This window comes from Lutra lutra, chromosome 6, assembly GCF_902655055.1.
Source record: "Lutra lutra chromosome 6, mLutLut1.2, whole genome shotgun sequence".
Classification (NCBI taxonomy): Eukaryota; Metazoa; Chordata; class Mammalia; order Carnivora; family Mustelidae; genus Lutra; species Lutra lutra.
The window spans coordinates 110410647-110432579 of record NC_062283.1 but is presented as its reverse complement, the minus strand read 5'-3'; the positions used below and the strand labels follow the sequence as shown (position 1 = coordinate 110432579).

General features: G+C 34.3%; 1 protein-coding gene across 3 annotated transcripts in view; it reads right to left on the bottom strand.

Annotated features, from left to right (window-relative positions):
- The window catches only part of ZNF292 (zinc finger protein 292), a 94958-nt gene that overhangs the window by 25646 nt on the left and 47379 nt on the right, over positions 1 to 21933 (bottom strand). For 2 of the 3 annotated variants that reach the window (XM_047732399.1, XM_047732400.1), the window contains 4 exons: positions 19429 to 19583; positions 18969 to 19047; positions 16623 to 16758; positions 727 to 929 (listed from right to left, as the gene is read on the bottom strand). In XM_047732399.1, coding sequence (XP_047588355.1) covers positions 727 to 929; positions 16623 to 16758; positions 18969 to 19047; positions 19429 to 19583 — 573 coding nt within the window. Of the gene's footprint in view, positions 1 to 726; positions 930 to 16622; positions 16759 to 18968; positions 19048 to 19428; positions 19584 to 21933 lie in introns of those variants that run through there. The other variant, XM_047732402.1, reaches the window with a different exon arrangement.

Here is a 21933-nt window from a genome sequence, read left to right as displayed (position 1 = left end):
ATAGCCTGTATCTTATTTAGCAACTTTTAATTTTCCTACCCTGTCTCCAATTTCATTTTGGAATTATGAGTTCTCCAAAATCCAAATTCCCATTTGGACCATGATTCTATCTCAGAATTCTATAGTACAAAACAAATGCACGAATACTATGCTTTATGCCAAACTAGAAGTAAAAAAAAAAAAAAAGCATATGTCTCACAGAAAATAAAACTTTACATTAAATATGCAAATAAAAATTTGATCTTAATATAGATAAAGATCTATACATGTGTGTGTGTGTGTGTGTGTGTACACTTCTCCCTAGGAATACATTATGCATGTGTGTGTGCACATGCGTGTGTATAAAACAGAGAACATATTTTAGGAGGAAGTCATATAAATTCTATAGTTACTTAAATTAGCCAGTTAGATCTACAAGTATCCTAAAGTCAGGTAAAACTAAAGGTCCAACTGCTGACAAATAAAAACATCCTACTCAATTAAGCCACCTCCACCATCCCATAATTCAACCTTAGCAGTAAAAATTCAATTTAAAAAGAAGCTAGATGAAATCAGTTTACATATAACTCTGAAAAGCTGCTTAGAATCACTACCCCAGAGCATACTAAAATTTAAGATTGACAACAGTCCCTCACTATCTAAGAGAAGTCAAAGATATTCTAATCTAATTGAAAATTAACTTCTTCATTTTTAAAAATAATTACTAACAAAAGAAAACATACTCACCTCTTCGATTAACTTTTCATTTGGTGATGATGTACAAAGACAAACAAGGTAAGTTTGCTTAAAACTACCTTTTGTACCAATCTCTGGATGATCAGAACACAGCTTTGCTAGAGCAGTTGCTTGACTTAACTGATTGGTTTTGATTAGATGTTTAATTCTCATATCCAACAAGATGGGACCCTCAAAAGCTAAAAATTCATTCACTTTAAAAAACAAGACATAATAGATTATTAACATTTGGTAATAATTCATTTGCAATACAAATACTCGGAATATCTTTTTTAAAGCACAGGAACTAATTTTTTTTTTTTTTTTGCTTTGCAATTCTCTATAACTATCATGCTACTATAAAATACTTGACTTTATAAGCAAAAGGAAATCATATTGCTAACTTTTAAAAGTTGTATTAAATATTTTTACCCCTGAGAGTACCATTTAGAATGAGGTGAATTAATTTCCTTATGGTAAAAATAATTTTGCACTGAATTCTAATAGCCCATGCTATTAAAATTACACTAAATTCTTTTCCCCACAGCATTTATTCTTGAATATAAGAAGTTTGCATTCCTGGAGATCTGCAGTGTTGGGGCATTACACACTTACACTGTTAACCACTGGATATTCTAGATGAGATTCAACTAAAATTGTGTTCAATACTGATGATGTATTTTTTATTTTATAAAGGTGAAGTCTAATAGATATTTTAGAACAAATTAAGTATCTACAGAAAAATAAATAAGGGGGGGAGGTCTACTGAAATTTCTGTAGATTTGTAATTTTTAAAACATCGACCAGTAAACCTCAACATTTGCTTAAGAACCACTTACATATAATACATTTCTATTCTGAATTTCCTCCTGCTTGTTCGATCAACTACAAATAAAATTTTTATTTTTTGTGTTTCTGAGTGAGACTTTAAATTTTAACAAGTGCAAATTTAAACTCTTCCCTGTTTTCTTTACGAGAATAAGAAAATCATGTTTAAAAATTTACTTGGTGATAGCTAGCCTGAAACCTGTGGAAGGTTTTTAGTAATAAAATTTTAAATACTCTAAATAAAACACACAACTTCTCTACTTATGAACAGACTGGAAGATACATCTAATAAGTAATTTGTAGGTTAAAAGATGGAGAGTGAGAGATGTTCTTCCTTCTTTAAATATCCTTTGCTACCTGCTCGTACTTTTATTTTTTAGATTTAACAGCACTGTATTCCACTGTGAAAAGATTCTTCTATGAGACAGTATAATCATGGCTCCTCAGTATTAAAACCATGAACGTATAAGTATTTTAACACAGGATCCCAAATTCTATCCTTTTCTTGAAGTCTAGACCTTTGTACCTGCCAGACTTTATTCTACTCTCTGCCACATTAAATCAAAAAGTATAAAGACTGAACACAGATAAATAAAACTAAATGCATAACTCTGTGGTGCCTCTGACAGTAATGTCTTACATATACAGGTTATTAACTTTTCTTTTTTAGTATCACATGATCCCCCTTGCACAATTATATCACAAATCTCATTTCACCCTTCAGTTCACTGTCAAATCAAAACCAAGAAAGATTCTAAATGAAAACTTGAGAAAAAAAGAAGTTAAAGTTTTGGCCATAAATAAGTCATAGACTTAAAAAGCAACTTTACTTTCCTAATACAATTCTCTCAAAGGGAAAAACCCAGCAATAAAAAGTTTGAGAATTACTTAAAATACTCCTACTAGAATTCATAATCAACAAATTCTGAGGATTGTGGCAAAGAAATGATTTAAAGGTGGCAAGTATTTAATAAAACTGATGATACTGAATAGAATCTCAAATAGTCCCTAAAAATCTCAAATAGCAACATATAAATTAGAATGACAGACTGTGCAAAATAATTTCTGTGCTAATATACAGGAGAATATATGCTAACATAAAATTTCAAAAACACAGACTTTTATTTTTCTAATGATGGGAAACCACTGCCACACTTAGGGGAAAACTGATTCATTCCAAAGAAATATAGAATCTTAGAGCAGAAGGGACTTTACAGATCATTTTGTCCAGCTCCATCATTTGGCAGATGAGTAAACTGAGGCTCAAAGAAAGTAAGTTAACTTCATAGGGTCATAAAGCCGGTTAATGACAGAACCAGGACCAGAATAATGGGTCTTCTAACTTCCAGCTTAATACAGTGGTGGGATAAGAAGAACATATTCACATTAAGTGTGTCTACTTCGGATTAGAATGGCACTTAAAGCAGTCAAGAGCTGTGAAGTAGCATTAACTTTTAAAGGAAACTAATCATGTATTCTGAAGCTCAGGATTCAAATGGATCAAAAGTAGATTACATTCTAATACTCAATTCAGAACCTGCTGAATGCTTACTCTCCCTGGCCTTTTTTTCATTTCTCCTTCACTGCTTTCCATTTCCCATTCCTTCTATCTTTCTCTACTTCTCTCCAATCCAGGACATGCTTTTTCTTACAGTGTTATAATATCACATCAAAGACTACCTGTTTTTGGGCTTGCTAGACTTATGAAAAAAGTTTTATATTTATCCCTGAGTAGCTAGTCACATCATACCTCATTCCCTACCCTGCTTTTCCCACTCCCATCCCAGAAAAATAAAAATATCCTGAATTTTACTTGTGTGCAGGCTTTTAATCTATTTTCTCTATTTATGCACTTGAACAGAAACACAGGTTTTACCACATTAGAGTCTATCAAGAGAGCTGGATGACATAAAATGACAATGTAAATCAGTAATTTAGCCAGTTCAATTTAATTTAGCCAGTTCAATTAAGAAAGAATGGCTTCTTCTCATAGAATGTCACTTACATAGTATTGAAAAGTACTAGTTTCTACATTAAAGATAATTAGCTTTAAACATATTACAATATCTAAATTCAATTTTTGTGACCAATCATTACACAAATATTCAATGAACATGTCCTATGCACCAAAGCTTAGACTAACTAGGTCCTGGACTTCCTTCAAAGTGGAGTCAATTTATTTCCTGGGCATGTATTTCCATGGCCAGATTTGCACACAATCTCCTCTGTACCATCTCTGAACTAGCTATTTAGCAAGCGTCTCAAATTCTGCATACAAACATCTCTATACCACAGTATCTATTATCTCAATTCACTTAGTCATGTTCAAGCCAAGAACCTAAGAGTGGCCTTAAAATGCTCTCTTGTGACTTCTTCTCACCCACACATTCAATCTACCACCTAACTCTCACTTCTAATGCCTAAATACTCCATCCCATTCACTTTTCTCCATCTCTACTCCTGCCATTCATCCATTCCTCCCAGCCTGTCATTTATCCATCAGACCACTTTGTACCACTCTGCTAGTTTTCTGCATCCACTCTTACAATATCACATCTTCTCTCAGGTTAAAATGCTCCAATGCTTTTCCCTCTGACTTCAAAGAGTAGATTCTGAACTTTTCACCATGGCCTACCTGAATCTGCATCAACTACTCCTTTTTAAAAAGTAGTTTGTATTTTCTATTAAAAACAATTTAGTATTTGGGCAAGGAAAAAAAAAAAAGAAAAGGCATCCAAATTGGAAAGGAAGAAGTAAAATAATCTGACTACAGATGACATGATCTTTTATGTAGGAAACCCTAAGAATTCAACAAAACAAACAAACAATTAGAATGACTTTAGCCAAGTTATAGGATTCAAAAATTAAAATACAAAAATAAGTAGCATTTTTATATACTAACAATGAACCTAAAAAGGAAATTAAGAAAACAATTCCATTTGCAGTATCAACAAAAAATAAAATACTTAGGAATAAACCTAAAGAAGAAGGTGAAAGACTTATACCCTGAAATCTACAAAACATGGCTGAAAGAAATTAAAGACGCAAGTAGAAAGATCCCCATGTTTGTCGATTCAAAGATTTTTTTTATTTGTTTATCTGACAGAGATCACAAGTAGGCAGAGAGGCAGGCAGAGAGAGAGAGAGGGAAGCAGGCTCCCTGCTGAGCAGAGAGCCCGATGCAGGCCTCGATCCCAAGACCCTGAGATCATGACCTGAGCCGAAGGCAGAGGCTTAACCCACTGAGCCACCCAGGCGCCCCCATTTTTGTGGATTCAAAGACTTAATATTGTTAAGATGTCCAGCTATCAAAATTTTCTAGATTTCAATACAATTCCTCTCAAATCGCAATAATTTTTTGCAGAGAGAGAAAAATTCATCCTAAAATTCGTATGAAATCTCAAGGGACTCCCAAAAGCCAAAACAATTTTGAAAAAGAACAAAGTTTGAAGTGTCACACTTCCTCACTTCAAAATAATTTATAAAGCTACAGTAATCTAAACAGTGTGGTACTACCATAACGACAGACATATAGGCATATAGGCAATGCAACTGAGCAAAAAGGGCCAAAAACAAACCTTCACAGAACAGGCCAAATGTTCGTTAAACCAGAGTGCCAAGATCACTCAGTGAGAAATGGACAGTCTCTTCAACAAACAGTGCTGGGAAAACTCATGTCCACTGCAAAAGAATGAAGCTGGACAATTACTATGTAACTCAAAATGGATTAAAGATCCTAATGTAAGACCCAAAACTATAAAACCCCTAGAAGAAAACAAAGGGGATAAGCTTGAAGACACTGGGCTTGGCAAGGATTTACTGGATATGACACCAAGGTACAGACAACAAAAAGAAACAACTGCAACTACATTAAACCTAATATTTTATGCATCAAAAGAAAGAATCAACAGAGTGAAAAGGCAACCTACATAATGCAAGAAAATATTTGCAAATCATGTATCTGATAAGGGGTTAATATCCAGAATATTTACAGAATTCTTGCAACTCAACAATAAAAAAATCAAATAATCCTATTACAAAGTGGGTAAAGGACTTAAACAGACATTTATCCAAAGATGACATACAAAGCCCAACAAACACATGAAAATGTACCCAACTAATCATCAGAGACATGCAAATCAAAACTACAATGTGGTATTGCCTCATACCCATCAGAATAATTACTATTAAAAACAAACAAACCAACAAACCCAGAAAATACTACTGGTGAGGATATGGAGAGAATGGAACCTTTGTGCGCTACTGAAAGGACTGTAAAATGGTACAACTTCTATGGAAAACAATCTGGAAGCTCGTCAAAGTTAAAAACAGAACTACCTACCATATATGATCCAGCTATTCCACTTCTGGGTATGTAGACAAAAAAACTGAAAGGAGGGTCTTCAAGTGATATGCATATGCACCCCCACGTTCATAGCAGTGCTATTCACAAGACCAAGAAGAGGAAGTAATCCCAATGTCCACCAACAGATGAATAAACAAAATGTGGTATATCCATGCAATGGACTATTATTCACTCTTAAAAGGGAAAAAATCTTGGGACATGCTACAACATGGATGATCCTTGAGAACTTCATGCTAAGTTAAATAAGCCAGTCACAAAAAGGTGAATATGATATAATTCTACTTACAAAGGTAACTAAAGTAATCAAAGCACAGACACCAGAAGTAAAACGGTGGTTAACCAGGGACTGGGAGAGGTGCGGTAGAGGGAGCTGATATTAAATTGTTACAAATTTTTAAAGAAATTATTGGGAAGCCTGGATGGCTTAGTTAAGTGTCTGACATCAGCTCAGGTCATGATCTTGGGGTCCTGAGACTAAGGCCCAAGTCAGGCTCAATGCTCAGCAGGTCATCTACTGACCACCCTCTACCCCTCCTACTACTCATGTGTAATCTCTCTTACTAAAAAAAAAAAAAAGTTACAGAGTTTTAATTTTGCAAGATGAAAAGTTCTGGAGATATGTTTTACAACTATATGAATATACTTAACAATACTGAACTACACAATTAAAAATGATGAAATAGTACATTTTGTTGTTTTTTTTTTACCACAGTAAAAAATAAATCAATGCAGCACTGTCACAAATATCCAAACTTAGAAATATAATAAAAACACAACACTTCACGATGTACTTAAGTGGTTCTTAATCATGGCTGCACAATTATGTTGATCTTCTAAAAAGCACTGATGCCTGGGGCTCAGACCCACAGACTCTGGGCTGAGGCAGGCCTCCAGCACTGAAATTCCTAAAAACTCTCTAGGGAATTTAAGCACAGACAGGACTGAGAAGCACTCCTCTAGGTATCTGTATTTCAGAGTCCAAATTACCAATTAGGGATAGTCTTAATCTTTACCCTACCACTCACTCTTTCTTGAGGGAGTATATTTATAAGAAATAGAATTTTTTACTTAAAAGAGTTCAGTATTTCTTAAATCAAGTTGCTTGCTTTTTCGTTAAATCTGAAACTTTATGGTCATTACTTCATTATGGTAAAACTTTATGATTATAACTGATTTTTTTGACATGGTTGCTATAAAACAGAATTTTTATAGACCAGGGGTGCTTGGGTGGTTCAGTTGGGTTAAGCGACTGTCTTCACCTCAGGTCATGATTCTGGAGTCCCTGGATCCACCTGCATTGGGCTCTCTGGTCAGTGGGGAGTCTGCTTCTGCCTCCCCTCCCAACCCCCCACTCCTACTCTCTTACTGTTTCTCAAAGAAATAAAATCTTTAAAAAAAAAAAAAAAAGAATTTTTAAAGACTAAAAAAAACTCCATGCCACAGATAAACCCAGTTAGTATGTAACACTAAAATTTTCATGTGAAATAAGATTTCATTGTGAGTTCTGAATTTAATTAAGTTGACATATTTATCCATTAACTTTATTATAAAATACATTCATTAAAACAGAATGCTTCAAGATGTTTCAAGAAACCAGTGAGTGTATTTTAAAAACATTTTTAGTAAAAATGAAAATTTGGGGGTCACTACATTTATATTTAATTATATAAAAATATGGGGCGCCTGGGTGGCTCAGTGGGTTGAAGCCTCTGCCTTCAGCTCAGGTCATGATCCCAGGGGCCTGGGATCGAGCCCCGCGTCGGGCTCTCTGCTCGGCGGGGAGCCTGATTCCTCCCCTCTCTCTCTCTGCTTGCCTCTCTGCCTACCTGTGATCTCTGTCAAATAAATAAATAAAATCTTAAAAAAAAAGTTTAATTGTATCTAAGAATATAATTAACATTAAATACAAGTATGTCATCAGCCTAAAATGGAAGTGAACACTTTCATAGGTTTTCTACAGTTAAATTCTATCAGCTTAATTCTATCCAGTCACCGATCCTCAAGGATCTAAGGGTCATACATAAGTAAAAGGCAGTCTAATTTATAAGTGATTTTTAAAAATAAAATCTAGTATGTTCCATTCAATTATTTTTTTATACCAAGACAAGGTCAATTAAGGGTACAGAAGAGAGGAGGAGGTAAGACAAAAAAAAAAAAAAAAGGAAATCAAACAACAAGAAAGAAACAGAGAAAGAGAGAAAAGAAAAAAAAAAACTACACAAAACTAAAGAGAAACAAGTCAGGCCAACTGTATTTCTTAAAAGTACTTAACATAGTCTTTAAGGTACTCTTTTTAGTGACTTTCTGTAAGAAATGTCCTAACACAAAGAAACTGTTAACAGATTTAAATCTAATTTTCAGAGTCACCTCTTCTGGCATTCTCTGTTTAGACATGTAAAGCTATACATACACACACGAAAAATATACCAGAAGTATCAGAGTGAATGCAGCTCCACGTAATCAGATCTGACCTCATCCTATTTACCTGAGAGGTATGAGTTATCACCTGCTCTCTCCTCCCATCTTCCCTCCCTTCAAAATATTACATCTTACTCATGCTAACATTTGATAAACCAGGGAACAATTTTTCCACCTTCACTTTTAAATGTAAAGTTTGTTACTGAAATAAAGACTTATTTTCTCACAAAATTCTTAAGGATTTTTAAGTACTGTGGTAAAGCTTAAGCTTTAGAAATTTCCTTTGAAAAAGAAGGGGCTGGGGGAACTGCAGCTTAAGAGTAAGAAAGGACTGGCAAGCTAACAAAAATGTGATTTGTGAAATTGCAAAATATCCCAATATAGAAGCATAAGGGACAAGGCTTGAAGGAATTCAGTGTGACTGTAATAGGGCACTCTCAGAATTTAGATTATAAAATGATGACATGTACAAAATGGAAAGCAGGCTTAGGACTAATGATGCACATACTGTAAGTGTTACAGACCTGGTACTAGCCTATGCTGGTACTAACTTATGCAAAATGTTACTAAGGCTAGAATCCAAAATGATCCCTAGCTTACCAAAAATGTTGAGAACAATCAAATTGGCAGAGGTGGGTGACTTCTGGAGAAAGACTATTTGGGTTTGACTAGTATTATTTATGATGACAGAGAAAAAGAACTCCTCTAATGGTGGTTCTGTTAATAAGCTTTGGATTTAAAAGGGCGGAACAATGGAACAAAGGAAAATAGATGGGAAAAAGTAATTTTCAAAATGGGGCTAAGCAATACATATAATCCTGAATAAATTTCAAAATTAATCATATTAAAAACATGGCCTGTGATTATTCAGAAGATATGTGAGTGTTAAGAGCCAAGAAAGATTCACTAAACATAAACTAGATTACACTTGTCACAAAAATTATCTCATTATGTACTGAAGACCCAAATGTTAAATGTGAAATTGTAAAACTTCTTTGAGAGAAATCTATAGAACTCTAGATTTGGTAATACCAAATACCAGTCATTTTACTTTTTTTTTGTATGGATTTTTTTTTAAGATTTTATTTATTTATTTGACAGAGAGAGAGCACAAGTAGGCAGAGCAGCAGGAAGAGGGAGAGGGAGAAGCTGGTTCTCCACTGAGCAAGGAGCCTGATGTGGGACTCGATCCCACGACCCTGGGATCATGACCTGAGCCGAAGGCAGCGGCTTAACCAACTAAGCCACCCAGGCGTCCCGTGGTAATGAGTTTTTGGGTAAAACACCAAAAGCATGATCAATCCATAAATGGAAAAATTCGTGTAAGGTGAACTTCATTAGAATTTTAAAATTTCTGCTCTGTGAAAGACACTGTTAAGAAAAAGCATCAGCGGGACGCCTGGGTGGCTCAGTTGGTTAAGCGGCTGCCTTCGGCTCAGGTCATGATCCCAGCGTCCTGGGATCGAGTCCCACATCGGGCTCCTTGCTCAGCGGGGAGCCTGCTTCTCCCTCTGCCTCTGCCTACCACTCTGTCTGCCTGTGCTCATGCTCGCTCCCTCTCTCTCTCTCTCTCTTTCTAACAAATAAATAAATAAAATCTTTAAAAAAAAAAAAAAGCATCAGCCACAGACTGAAAGAACTTATTTGCAAAACTCGTATCTGATAAAGAACTTGTATCCAAAATATACTAAGAATTGTTATAACAATACAAAACCAAACTGATTAAAAATAAGGAAAAAAAAAACTAAAGGGATGCTCATCAACGATACACAGATGGCAAATATGCATATGAAAATGTTCAGTATCTGATGTCATTACAGAAATGCTAATTGAAACAAAAATGTAGTATTACTACAGACCTATTAGAATGGGTACAATTCCCAAAACAGGTAATCCCAATTACAAATGAGGATCTAGAGCAACAGGAATTCTCATTCACTGCTGGTGAGAATACAGAATGGTATTGCCACTTTAGAAAACAGTTCGGCAGATTCTTACAAAGCAAGACATAGTCTTACCATATGATCTAGCAATCTTTTTTTTTTTAAAGAACAGAATCTTTATTTTTTTTTTTTTTTTAAGATTTTACTTATTTATTTGAAGGAGAGAGAGACAGCAAGAGAGGAAACACAAGCAGGGGGAGTGGGAGAGGGAGAAGCAGGCTCCTGCTGAGCAGGGAGCCTAATGCAGGGCTTGATCTTAGAACCCTGGGATCACGACCTGAGCCAAAGGCAGACGCTTAACAGGTGAGCCACCCAGGCGCCCCATGATCTAACAATCTTACGCCTAGTATCTACCCAATTCATGTGAAACTTATGTCTGCCCAAAATCTTGCTTGCAAATGTTTACAGTAGCTTTATTCATAAACAGCAATGGTAGTAAACAAGATGTCTTTTAATAGGTAAATGAAGAAACTGGTACAGTCATACCACACATAATATGGTATACAATTCAGCAATAAAAAGGAATGAGCCATTAAGGTATTCAAGACATAGATGAACGTTAAATGCATATGCCAAGTAAAAGAAGCTAGACCAAAAGCTATAATTATATGACATTCTCAAAAAGCCAAAATTACAGAGATGGTAAACAAATCAGTAGTTATCGGGTGTTTAGAAGAGCATTCAGTGGGTGAAGATAGTTTTTTTTTTTTTTTTTTAATGTATGGTAGTGAAACAATTCTGTATGATACTGTAATGGTGGATACATGTATATACTATGCATTTGTCAAAGCCTATAGAACTTTACAGCACAAATAAGAAATCTTAAGGTATGCAAATTTAAAAAAAAATTTAAATTTTAAAAATTTAAATTTAAAAAAAATATTTAGGAGGTTGGGGAAGCCCAGGATGAAATGAATACAGGGGATAAAAAACCTAACTGTATTACAAATGTTATGAAAGAACTTCACTGAAAGAGGTAGGGAACTAAAGTGCCTGCCTAACTATCTTTGAATGAGTGGAGTCTATAAGAAAAATGGCAAGAGAAATTGTACATAAGTATTATATTCTAATCAGTAAAGCTGTTTTCCACAAAGGTATGTTATCAATTCTGAAATCACTATACACGTACACTAATACTGATTAATTAAGTATATAGATAGCCAATGGTAAAAGGTCAGTCTGAAAAGACTGTATTAGTGCATGATTCCAATTATAGGACAATCTGTTGAAGTAAGAGGTTACAGATAAGCAAAAAGACAAGACTAGAGTGATCCTTTTGGTATGGATTAGTGGAAGAAAGATATCAGTATGGATCCTCCTATTTAGTCTGATGTAAATACAGCTGGTTACATATGGAAATAGTTACAGATGTGGCTACACACAGATTAGTATACCTACATCTAATTTGCTTTGTCTGTTGAGAGGAACTAGAAGTAATGACACCCTAGAAACAACATCACTTCAGTAGCAATAAACACACCCAGTTATCAGGTCTTGGTTTCTATTACTGTTCTCCAAGAAAAAAGAGTAATGGCTCCTTGAAAAAACAGCTGATTCTAGGACTGGGACAGGAAATATGTAAAGTAAGTTGGAGCACCTTACAGTGCCAGAAAGCAAGAGAGTACTCAACCCATAATGACAGGGGTATATCAAAGGGACACAGAAATTAATAAATAAGAGGATTCCCAATGGCCAAAGCTGGGACAATTTGAGTAACAAGGTAAAATAATATTGGATTATGACCAAAGTATAAAATGAATATTCATTAGTCCATATTGATATAAACAAATGAATGGGGGAAAGATAAAGCTGTGTAAATTCCAATAATCTGTGTAGATACTGCCCCCCTCCAGGATGTGGAGCTTAAATTTCACCCTAAGTGTGGGCTGCATATAGTAACTTCCCTCCAAAGAGTATGGTATAAAAAGGGAGAAAAAGAGTAACTTTAAAGTGGAGAAACCTGACAAACACACTACCTCAGCCAGGTGATCAAGGTTAGTATCAACAATGAGAAGTCATGTGGACAGTATGTACCCTTGATATGATGTGATAACAATGGCATTTTACCTCTGTGATCTTCCTCCCCAAATCCATAAGTCCAGTTCTAATCATGAAAGCAACATCAGACAACTCCCAGTTAAGGGACATTCTACAAAATACCTGACCAGTATTCCTCAAAACTGTCAAGGTCATCAAAAACAAGGAAAGTCTGAAAAATTGTCACAGCCAAGAGGAGCCTAAGAAGACATGACGACTAAATGTAATGTGGTATCCTGGATGGGATCCTGGAACAGAAAAAGGACATTAGGTAAAAACTAAGGAACTCTGAATAAAGTATGGAAGTTAGTTAGTTAATAACAAAGTATAAATACTGGTCTATTAACTGTGACAAATGTATCATACTAATACAAGATACGAAGAGTAAAGAAAATTGGTAGTGGGGTATAGGTGAACTCACAATTTTTCTATAATTCTAAAACTATTCTAAAATAAAAAGTTTAAAAAATTATAAATTAGCTCATACTAACCTCAGTATTAAACATTATTGCCTAAAAGAACTCTAGCAAGAAAAAAAAAAAAAAAGGAAAAAAAAAAAGAACTCTAGCCAAATACTTGTTATGGTGTTAGGGTCTTTCATCAAATCCTTATATACAAAAAAGTAAAATCATGGAGCAGACACAAGGAAAAACAGGCGTATTTTATCAAACAACCATAATCAGAGTATTGATTAAGGACTGAAGGCAAGAAGGAAGATTTCTATTAAGTATCTGAGAGGCTAGATTTCTGGACATGACCATTTTATGGTTATTTTCAAGGACCTGGATGCCAAAAGAATATATGTTAACAAGAGACAACTGGTAAGGGCAAACACCTTGAATAACAAAATCAAGATTGAAAAGTTGCAAACAGAGAATGAACCTAACACTGAAATTAAGCAGGGGGGAAAAAGCGATGCTTCGTGTGACAAAGTTAAGTATAAAAATGTAGTTGGTAATTTAAGGGTACTATTTTTTAAAATTTTTGTGTGATTACTAATTTCACTGACTTGTGAGAATGATATGGCTACCCAAAAAATCTAATGTCATCTTAAGTCACACTAGAAGTATAAATTGTCAGAATGAAAAATCAGAGAACCAATGACCTCAAAGTCAGCCAGATCATATTCAGGGTACACATTAAGTTCTGAGAATTACATATTAAAGAGATCCAAAAAATGCATTTAAAAAACCTTTCTATGGCATGAAAGAGGGACTTATACTTTGTTTGGCATGGCTCTAGGAGTACTAGATCCAAAAGATGGAATTCTAAGAATGTAGTTTTCACAATTTTTATAGTGAAGAATCACAGGTTAAGAATAAATAGACTGAACTACACAGCAAACCATCTCTCTGGCAAATAAACTGGTGTTTAAGAGAAGGCCAATTGGGGTGCCTGGGCGGCTCAGTCGTTAGGCATCTGCCTTCAGCTCAGGTCATGATCCCAGGGTCCTGAAACTGAGCCCCACATCGGGCTCCCCACTCAGAAGGAGCCTGCTTCTCCCTCTTCCACTGCCCCTGCTTTGTGTTCCCTGTCTTTTTGTCTGTCAAATAAATAAAATCTTAAAAAAAAAAAAAGAGAGAAGGCCAATTTATTTGTCAGTGATATTTAGAAGGCAGTTAAAATTGGGTTAAAAAATAAAATTGGCATTCATTGTCTTTCCAATCCTGAGATTATGACCAAAGAAAGATAAAAGTAATATGTAAGCTTAAAGTTCCTATGAAATTCAAAGGGCACCTACTTGAATTGTGTAAATTTAGTTATTAGCGTTACTTTATTCTAGGATGCTAAAACCTTAATAGTGAAACCAGCATTTCCACCCACCCTCAATCCCCCAAATTGAAGAGCATTTCTTTGATTAGCTGGGTTTTAGTGAGTCCAAATTTAGTCAATTAAAAAAAAAAAAAAAATTCTGGGACGCCAGCGGTTAAGCCGCTGCCTTCGGCCCAGGTCATGATCCCAGAGCCCTGGAATCAGGTCCCACATCCGGCTCCTTGCTCAGCAGGGAACCTGCTTCTCTCTCTGTCTCTGGATGCCACTCTGCTTGCTTGTGCACCCACTTGCTCCCTCTCTCTCTCTCTGAGAAATAAATATTTTAAAAGAAATCACAATTAGGTAGATTACTGTTCAAATACTACATCAAACCTCCAAAGGGTTCACTATAAACAAAGTAATGAGCATAGCCTCCTGAGATGTATTATTCTCTAAGCTCTAGTTCTCTTCAAACTTGCTGTAGTTAAGTTAAACTAAGAGACTGGGTATTTAAAGCTAAAAGTTCCCCATCCTTCTGAATCATCAAGTTCGATAATGTAAATAAATTAATATTTTGTGTAAAATGTTAATTCCTTCAACTTTTTCAACATACACTTCTAGCTTCTGTGATTATCCATAAAATGACTCCCATCAAAGAGACATTCTAAATAACAGAGAACCAAGTAAAGATTATGGCTGCAAAATCTGTCATTTAACATCTGACTGCTTCACTTAGTTGTAGTAAAGTCTGGCTACCTAAAATCTACTGCTATTTTAAGAAATTCCTCTTGGTTGAATAATCCAAATTACTCTAGTAGCTATGTCAGGCAAAGAACAAGAAATAAAGCAGCAAAGAGATGGGCAGAGACTTTGCTAACAGAAATGATGTTAGGCACATTTAAGCAAGTAAGGAAATGGAGTACATATTCTTTTAAAATAAATTTTAAATCTCTGTTAAGGTAAAGGTTCCATTTTCCTGTTTTAGTGTAATGTGTGAGCTCAGCAAAAATGCTCTTCAGAAATTGACAACAGAAAAAGGAGTTAGTTATTTAAGCTAGGTGCAATTTTATTAGGCTAGGTGCAACAGGGCATGATTTAAATGAAGAGAGGTCCTGACTTCAATTCCTGGCTCTGCCTCACAACACTGGCAATGTAATACTGAAAAGACAACCAATATTTCTGAGCCTCCATTTTCTCATCTGTAAAACAGGGATAATAAAGATCCTACCTTTTTCACAGGATCATCAAGGTTAAATGAAACCATGAATATAAAAGCACATTTCAAACTGTTAGGAACTATACAATGTAATCTGTTATTAGTAGTAATATATTATATCCAGTATATCCAAAAGCTGAATAGATTAGAAAGTATAATTTGATTATAAGAACAAAATCTTAGTGGTATTAGTATACTGGGAATGTAACTAATATGCCAAAGGCAAAAAAAATCCAAGATTCTCAGTTTTAAATGTTGTTCTTATTATTAATTTAAATAATGAGAGTCCAGTCCCCATTTCTCCAAAGTCTTGAGAATACTGTAATACTGTGAGAATACTATGGATATCTACCATGGAAGGGGGTACTAAAAATAATTTGCCTGTGAAAATTAAGAAACAGGTAACATTGCTAGAACTATCAGGAAAGCACAGAGAAATTTTAAGAGGGGAGCCAGGTAGGAAAAACCAGCTTGAGGAGAAGTTTGGGGATTGGCTGGAAGGTATCAATGTACCAGAAGACTTCACAAGCAACAGACCTAACTTCTTTCTCAGAGCCTTCACAATTTGCTACCACACAGCAAAATACCTAAAGTTTGCCATCCATCAACAAGCAAAGCAGCAATAAACAAGAGAAGTTTATTTACTTCTTCAGTTAAATACCTTGGGAAAAGTTTGGGTGAAATCTGGGCACTTTCCTAAGTAATTTCAAGAAAAGTACCAAAGACAGTAACTATGCTCTTCTTCATGGTATATAAAATTTTTGAGCTCTGAACATTAAGAGTTTACACATATTACTCGTGATTTAACCATCTACTTCCAACAGGGTATATGCCAGTTGAGTTTAACTGGGATCTTTATAACCCAAGCTCATAAAATAACAACAAAATAGAATAAATAAAATGGAGTGATAAACTGTTGAGAAAGAGTACTAATCTTAGAGGCAGAAGACTTGAGAGTTCTAGGTTTAATTTCTTTCTCTATTTTGAGGAAAATCATTTAACCACCCTACTTCTGCTTTCCCATCTGTCAAGTAAGTTATCAAATACAAGCTAGATTACCACCTATCAGGATATTGCCGAGGGAATTCCTCTATGTGAAAACATGTTGGGGAAAAATTTTAGTTTTTCTGTTACCCTAAGACTGTGTAATATCCTATAAATACATCTTCCCCCAAATAAAATTAAGGTGAAGGGCCTCAAGTACCTCAGCTAAAATTTAATTAAATGGTCCTTCTTTGGGAAATCTTGAAATGAATTATATTTATCAAAACAATTTTAAGTATTTATTTTTTTCTAGTCTAATGGTTCTTTTTTTTTTTTTCTCTCTCTCTCTCTCTAGAAAATTTACCTTTATCCTTATCCAATGGTTCCTGGGAAAGTATAGTGCACAGTACCGGGTTTTTCCACACCCCAGTCTCTTGAGCTAGAGTAGCTAAAAAATGCAATTCACAGCTGCCATTCTCCATCAGCTTTTCATGAGCTACCTATAAATATTAAATAAACATCCAAAGAATTACAACAGATTTTTAAAAGCAAGCTTATCAGGCTCTAAATATAATACTAAACTTTTGAAAAATCAGATTTTTATCTTAAAAATTTCACATCACATTACAAAGTGCTGAATTCCTTTACTTCCGATTCTTAAAGATGAATCTCAAGAATTGTATCAATTGTAACTTTTAAATAAATACAATGTATTTCTAGAAATAAGTCAAAATTATTTTTCCCCCAAAATCTAAACCAAGAACAAAGTTACTTCTGAAGGAAGCTATCAGAATATCCATAGTATAAAAGACCTTACACATTTTATATCCTGTGTTAGTAAAAAACTTTTTCCAAAAAAACCTACCATTAATAAAGGACAGATTTGCATCAAGGCCTAAATGACAACATACACATATTCCAATAAAAGGGACTTATGAAAACAACTAAATGCATGGTTTTTCATTTATTCATTATATAGATTTGGCAATATTCTATTTAAAACTGACACTAAAACTTGATTACTAGTTGTTTCCAAGTGTTCATGCAATTAGCATATTCTTCAAGACACGAAAGACCAATGGTTTTTATTCAATTCAGAAAATGTTTATTGGGAATTTCTATGGGCAAAGGACTAGGGAAGAGAGCAAATGGTCCCTGCATTTATGGGGCTTATCCTCTAGTGGGGTAAAGAAAGTTAAAACAGTAAAACACAGGTAAAATGAAACAAATGCTGTTAAGCAAATACAAAATAAGCCCAAGGGAGCTCTGAAATGAGAGCAAAGTGTCATGGAAACTGTTAAAGCTACATGCTATGTTTATACAAAAAGTTTATTCCTCAAAACCATAAACTCTCCCCACTGCAACAAGTTCCAGTGCTTTAAGAAAGTTTCTTCAAACAATTGCTGAAATCTACCATATAAGGATTTAAAGAGTTATTTCCTTCTCATTAACCAGTATGAAAAAGTATCAACTAGTGCTGTTTCAAAAAGTTTAAAAGTTATCATATGCTGACAAAATAGCATAAGGAATTCAGTATTGTATTTGTACATAAACAACTTAATTCTGAGGTAGAATGCCAAACAATGAAAAGTTCTAAAATAATTATTTCCCTAAAAATAAATACTTGCTGGAAAAACCACCTAAGACATGAGTTACTGATACTCTGAAGTAGAAATTGCGTGATCAAAAAGTTAGTTGCAATGTAACAAACACAAGACACCTTCATTTCAACAATTAATTATGTGTAAGACACTATGTGGAATCCTATGATATTAAGATATAAATCCTTTCCAGAATTTTGCAATTGATGAAGATTTTAATGGTTAATATTAAAACAGAAAAGCTGACTTCTCTACCTAACTACAGTTTATTTCACATGCTTCTGAAATTTGCAACTAATTCTCTTTAATTGCTACAGGAAAAAAAAAAAAAAAATCAAGCCAAAACATATTTTATGAACTCTGGCTAGAGAAAGAGAAATACTTTCTGAAACTAACTAGTAAAATCATTCTTTTAGTTAATCAATTAATCAAAACTTACTTGAAGCTATAGTATATCCAGCACAATCTAGTGCTTGAAACAAAATTTAACATTCTTGAAAATACTCCAACACAACTAAGTACTAAATTGTGTAGTACTTCTGTAAGGTAGAGTAACAGCACTAAACAAGAGAGACAAAGCATGTGTTTTCAGTTATAGGCGAAAAGCATGGACTTTGAAAAAAAGAACCTTGATTCAAATAACTACTCTGTAGTATTAGCTGTATAAATTTGGGTAGATAAATATTTTAAAGTATGAGCCTCAGTTTCCTCACCTTTAAATGGGAAAAATACACCTTCCCCCACAAAGTCTTCATAAGGATTAAATGATATATTAAATTCATTTAAGGCACATTGCAGATGTTCGGCAAGTAAACTGTTTCTAAATACAAATTAGGGCATTTTCTTTTGTTTTCCCTTACTGGTCTGGCAAAGTGCTAATTAACTGATCTTAAAGAACAGTGCGACAATATTCAATCAATCTATTTAAATGTATCATCATTTAACACACATTTATTGAACATCTAGCATATGAATGACAGTAGTGTTAATAAGAGCTGCAAATAATGCCTGTTATTACTTAGATGGTTTGAAGTGTAACCAAATAACTTATTAATAAAGAAAAAGGATATGATACACCTATATGAAATCTAATAGGTAAATATTCTCACCTGCACCAGTGTCTGAAACTGTTCCCACTGTTTATCTGATAACTCAACAGGCAGACACAGTAAAAGTTCAACACAGCTTCTAAAAAACAAAAAATTGGTAAGGATACAAACATTTATTAAAATTCAAAGTAAAATAAAACAAATAATCCTAGTATCAGCAGACACCCTGTAACTATTCTATTTAAAATTAAACTATCCTGAGATACAGAATTAAAACAAAAAAGCTTGATCTAGGGGCGCCTGAGTGGCTCAATCGTTAAGCATCTGCCTTCGGCACAGGTCCTGATCCCAGGGTACTGAGATGGAGCCCCACATCAGGCTCCCTGCTCCTCCCTCACCACTCTCCCTGCTTGCATTCCCTCTCTAGCTGTGTCTCTCTCTGTCCAATAAATAAGTAAACTCTTAAAAAAAAAAAAAAAAAGCTAAATCTAATTTTTTATTTACTCAAAGGTCTACTCACAATGCCAAGCGTTCCAGAACCAATGCTACATTTTCACATTCAGAGGTAAGATAAGGTCGGGCTTTAACATAACTTTGGATAGCCACTGTGTATACCTCCAATAAAGGTAAAGGATCTTCTGAAGTTTTCCATTTCTCTGCATATTCAAGGAGTGTCTGTTTTGGAAAGAATAATAAAAAGTATTCAATGTAAATCAAAATACACATTGGTTCATCAACTGTTTTTCTTTCCTCCCTGAGAAATCTTGAAAAATATTTATAAAAACAAAAAGTAGCTTACACTGATTAAAATATTAAAAGTAATAAAGCCATAGTCTTATTTCCAACAGCTCTCTGTAGGAGAAAAGATTAGTGTTAATTTTCCAACAACAGCATCATTTCATGAAGGATGTTAAGTACTGCAAGCATTATCTCCTTTCTTCTCTAGTCAAAATGCCACCTTTCACCTCAAAACTGCTAAGATTTAGAAGTTATTTTAAAAAGAAGATACCTAGACAAGCTTCACCAGAAGGCAAGCAGTAAAGAATTTCAAATATTTACATTTCTATTTTTCATATAAGGAGCATAAAATTCAACACCTAAAATAAATAAATTGCATACAGCCAGAAGACATGTAATTTTTCAGTTAATAAAAAAATAAGAGTATAACATATTACTATTTTTATGACAACCTTTATCATTTAAAAAATCATATGAAGAGCTTCAACATACAAAAAATCAATATTAAAGATATTAAAAATTATAAGATTAAGTAACTTTTGGAATAAAGTGCTTATTTTTTTAAATAAAAAACTTTATCCCTTAGTAAAGCAAATATTTCAAATATACCTTATCAGAATTACTAAAAGTAAGAAAACAAAACAACAAAACAACCACCCCCCCTGCTGTTTATCCTATAGAAGAGGTGGAAGAAACTGGCAGCAACATTTAAAGACACCCATATTTAAGACTCTACAACTATTAAAATAGCGAATTACTAAAAAGTATTATCTAAAATTACTAAAAAGTATTATCTAAAATATCTAAAAGTATTATCTAAAATTACTAAAAACTATTATCTAAAAATTATTATCTAAATTATACTAATTGTTTTCATAAAATAGAAAACTGCCATAGCTGGTTCTCTTCACACTTCAAGATTTAAGACTCATCTCCCCACATCTGGAAATTCAGGTGCCCTTTCCCAGAAAAGAGGGTATTTTGCATGAAAACTCCATGAGGTCTTACATCCTCTGGCATACAGAAGCAGCTTTTAAAAAATATGTAGATAGGCAGAAAGGTGGGAAGGAAGACAGAAAGTTAGGAAGGAGGAAGGAAGAACTTACAAATACTCAAAACACTGCCTTGTCCTCTCTAGTCCCTCTAACAGCAGTAAGTGATCAGGGAGAATAAGGAAGAAAGAAGGACTAAAAGGAGAAATCTGGTAAACTAAAGAGCAACACAGTAACAACTCACTCTCCGAGCAGTCATATATTCACAGACCCTGATCCTCTCCAAGTTGGACAGAAATGCAGGTAACCTGGAGACCCAAACTTGCCAATGATGTCTAAAGCGAGGGCAGTCTTGTGGGTCTGAGCCTTTAAACTGGGGGGTCTGATGTAAGTTCAGGTAGTTTGTCAGAATTCAATGGTAAGAAATCTAATTTGGTGTTGGAGAGTTAGAGAAATGGTATAGAGAAAGAACATGTATTTCATGTTAGCAGTAAAAAGAAAAAATCCCTCAACAGAACTTGTATAAATATCCAGCCCTATGTATTCTCCCTCTCCCCCTGCACTTCCCCCGGCTCATGTATGCATGCATGCTTGCTAACTCTCTAATAAAAATATAATCTTAAAAAAAAAAATTTATAAAATCTAAACCAAACCTACCAACTGAATGGAAATATCTGCATTTTGGGATTGTTTGTAACCATCTTTCTATTTCTACGAATGAAACAGAGTATAATGTTCTGTTTTTAAAGTTGGTTTTAATGTGTTCCTTGGGCATTTTATGGTGATGTGGCAGAGGATGACCTCACATCTTCAAGAATTTCAGAATTTAAAACTGTGCATACAATTCTTACTTTAGCTAACACCGGTCTTTCTACACAAGGTTATTAAATATTATTTTCCTTTTTCTGGAAAAACATGCCTAGGAAATTTCATGCCGGGCAAATGTTTCTAATCTAACATTATTAGTCCTCTAGCAGTAATGAATCAATTTCCATAAAAGAATTTTAACTTTAGCTGGAAAAGAAGACAAAATATAGCACACCACTTTCCAAATGAGTTTGAAATTATAAGCTTTTCCTTTTCTTATCTCCTAACCAAAAGAAACCCTAAAAAAGGTCTACACACATGTACATTATCTCGGAATACCTCTTTTGTTGCACTTCACCTCAATGTGCTTCAAAGCTGCGTTTTTTTTTAAAATTGAAGGTTTTTGGCAACCATGCATTGAGCAAGTCTATCAGCATAGTTCTTCCAACAGCTATTTGCTCACTTTGTATCTGTCACATTTTCATAAT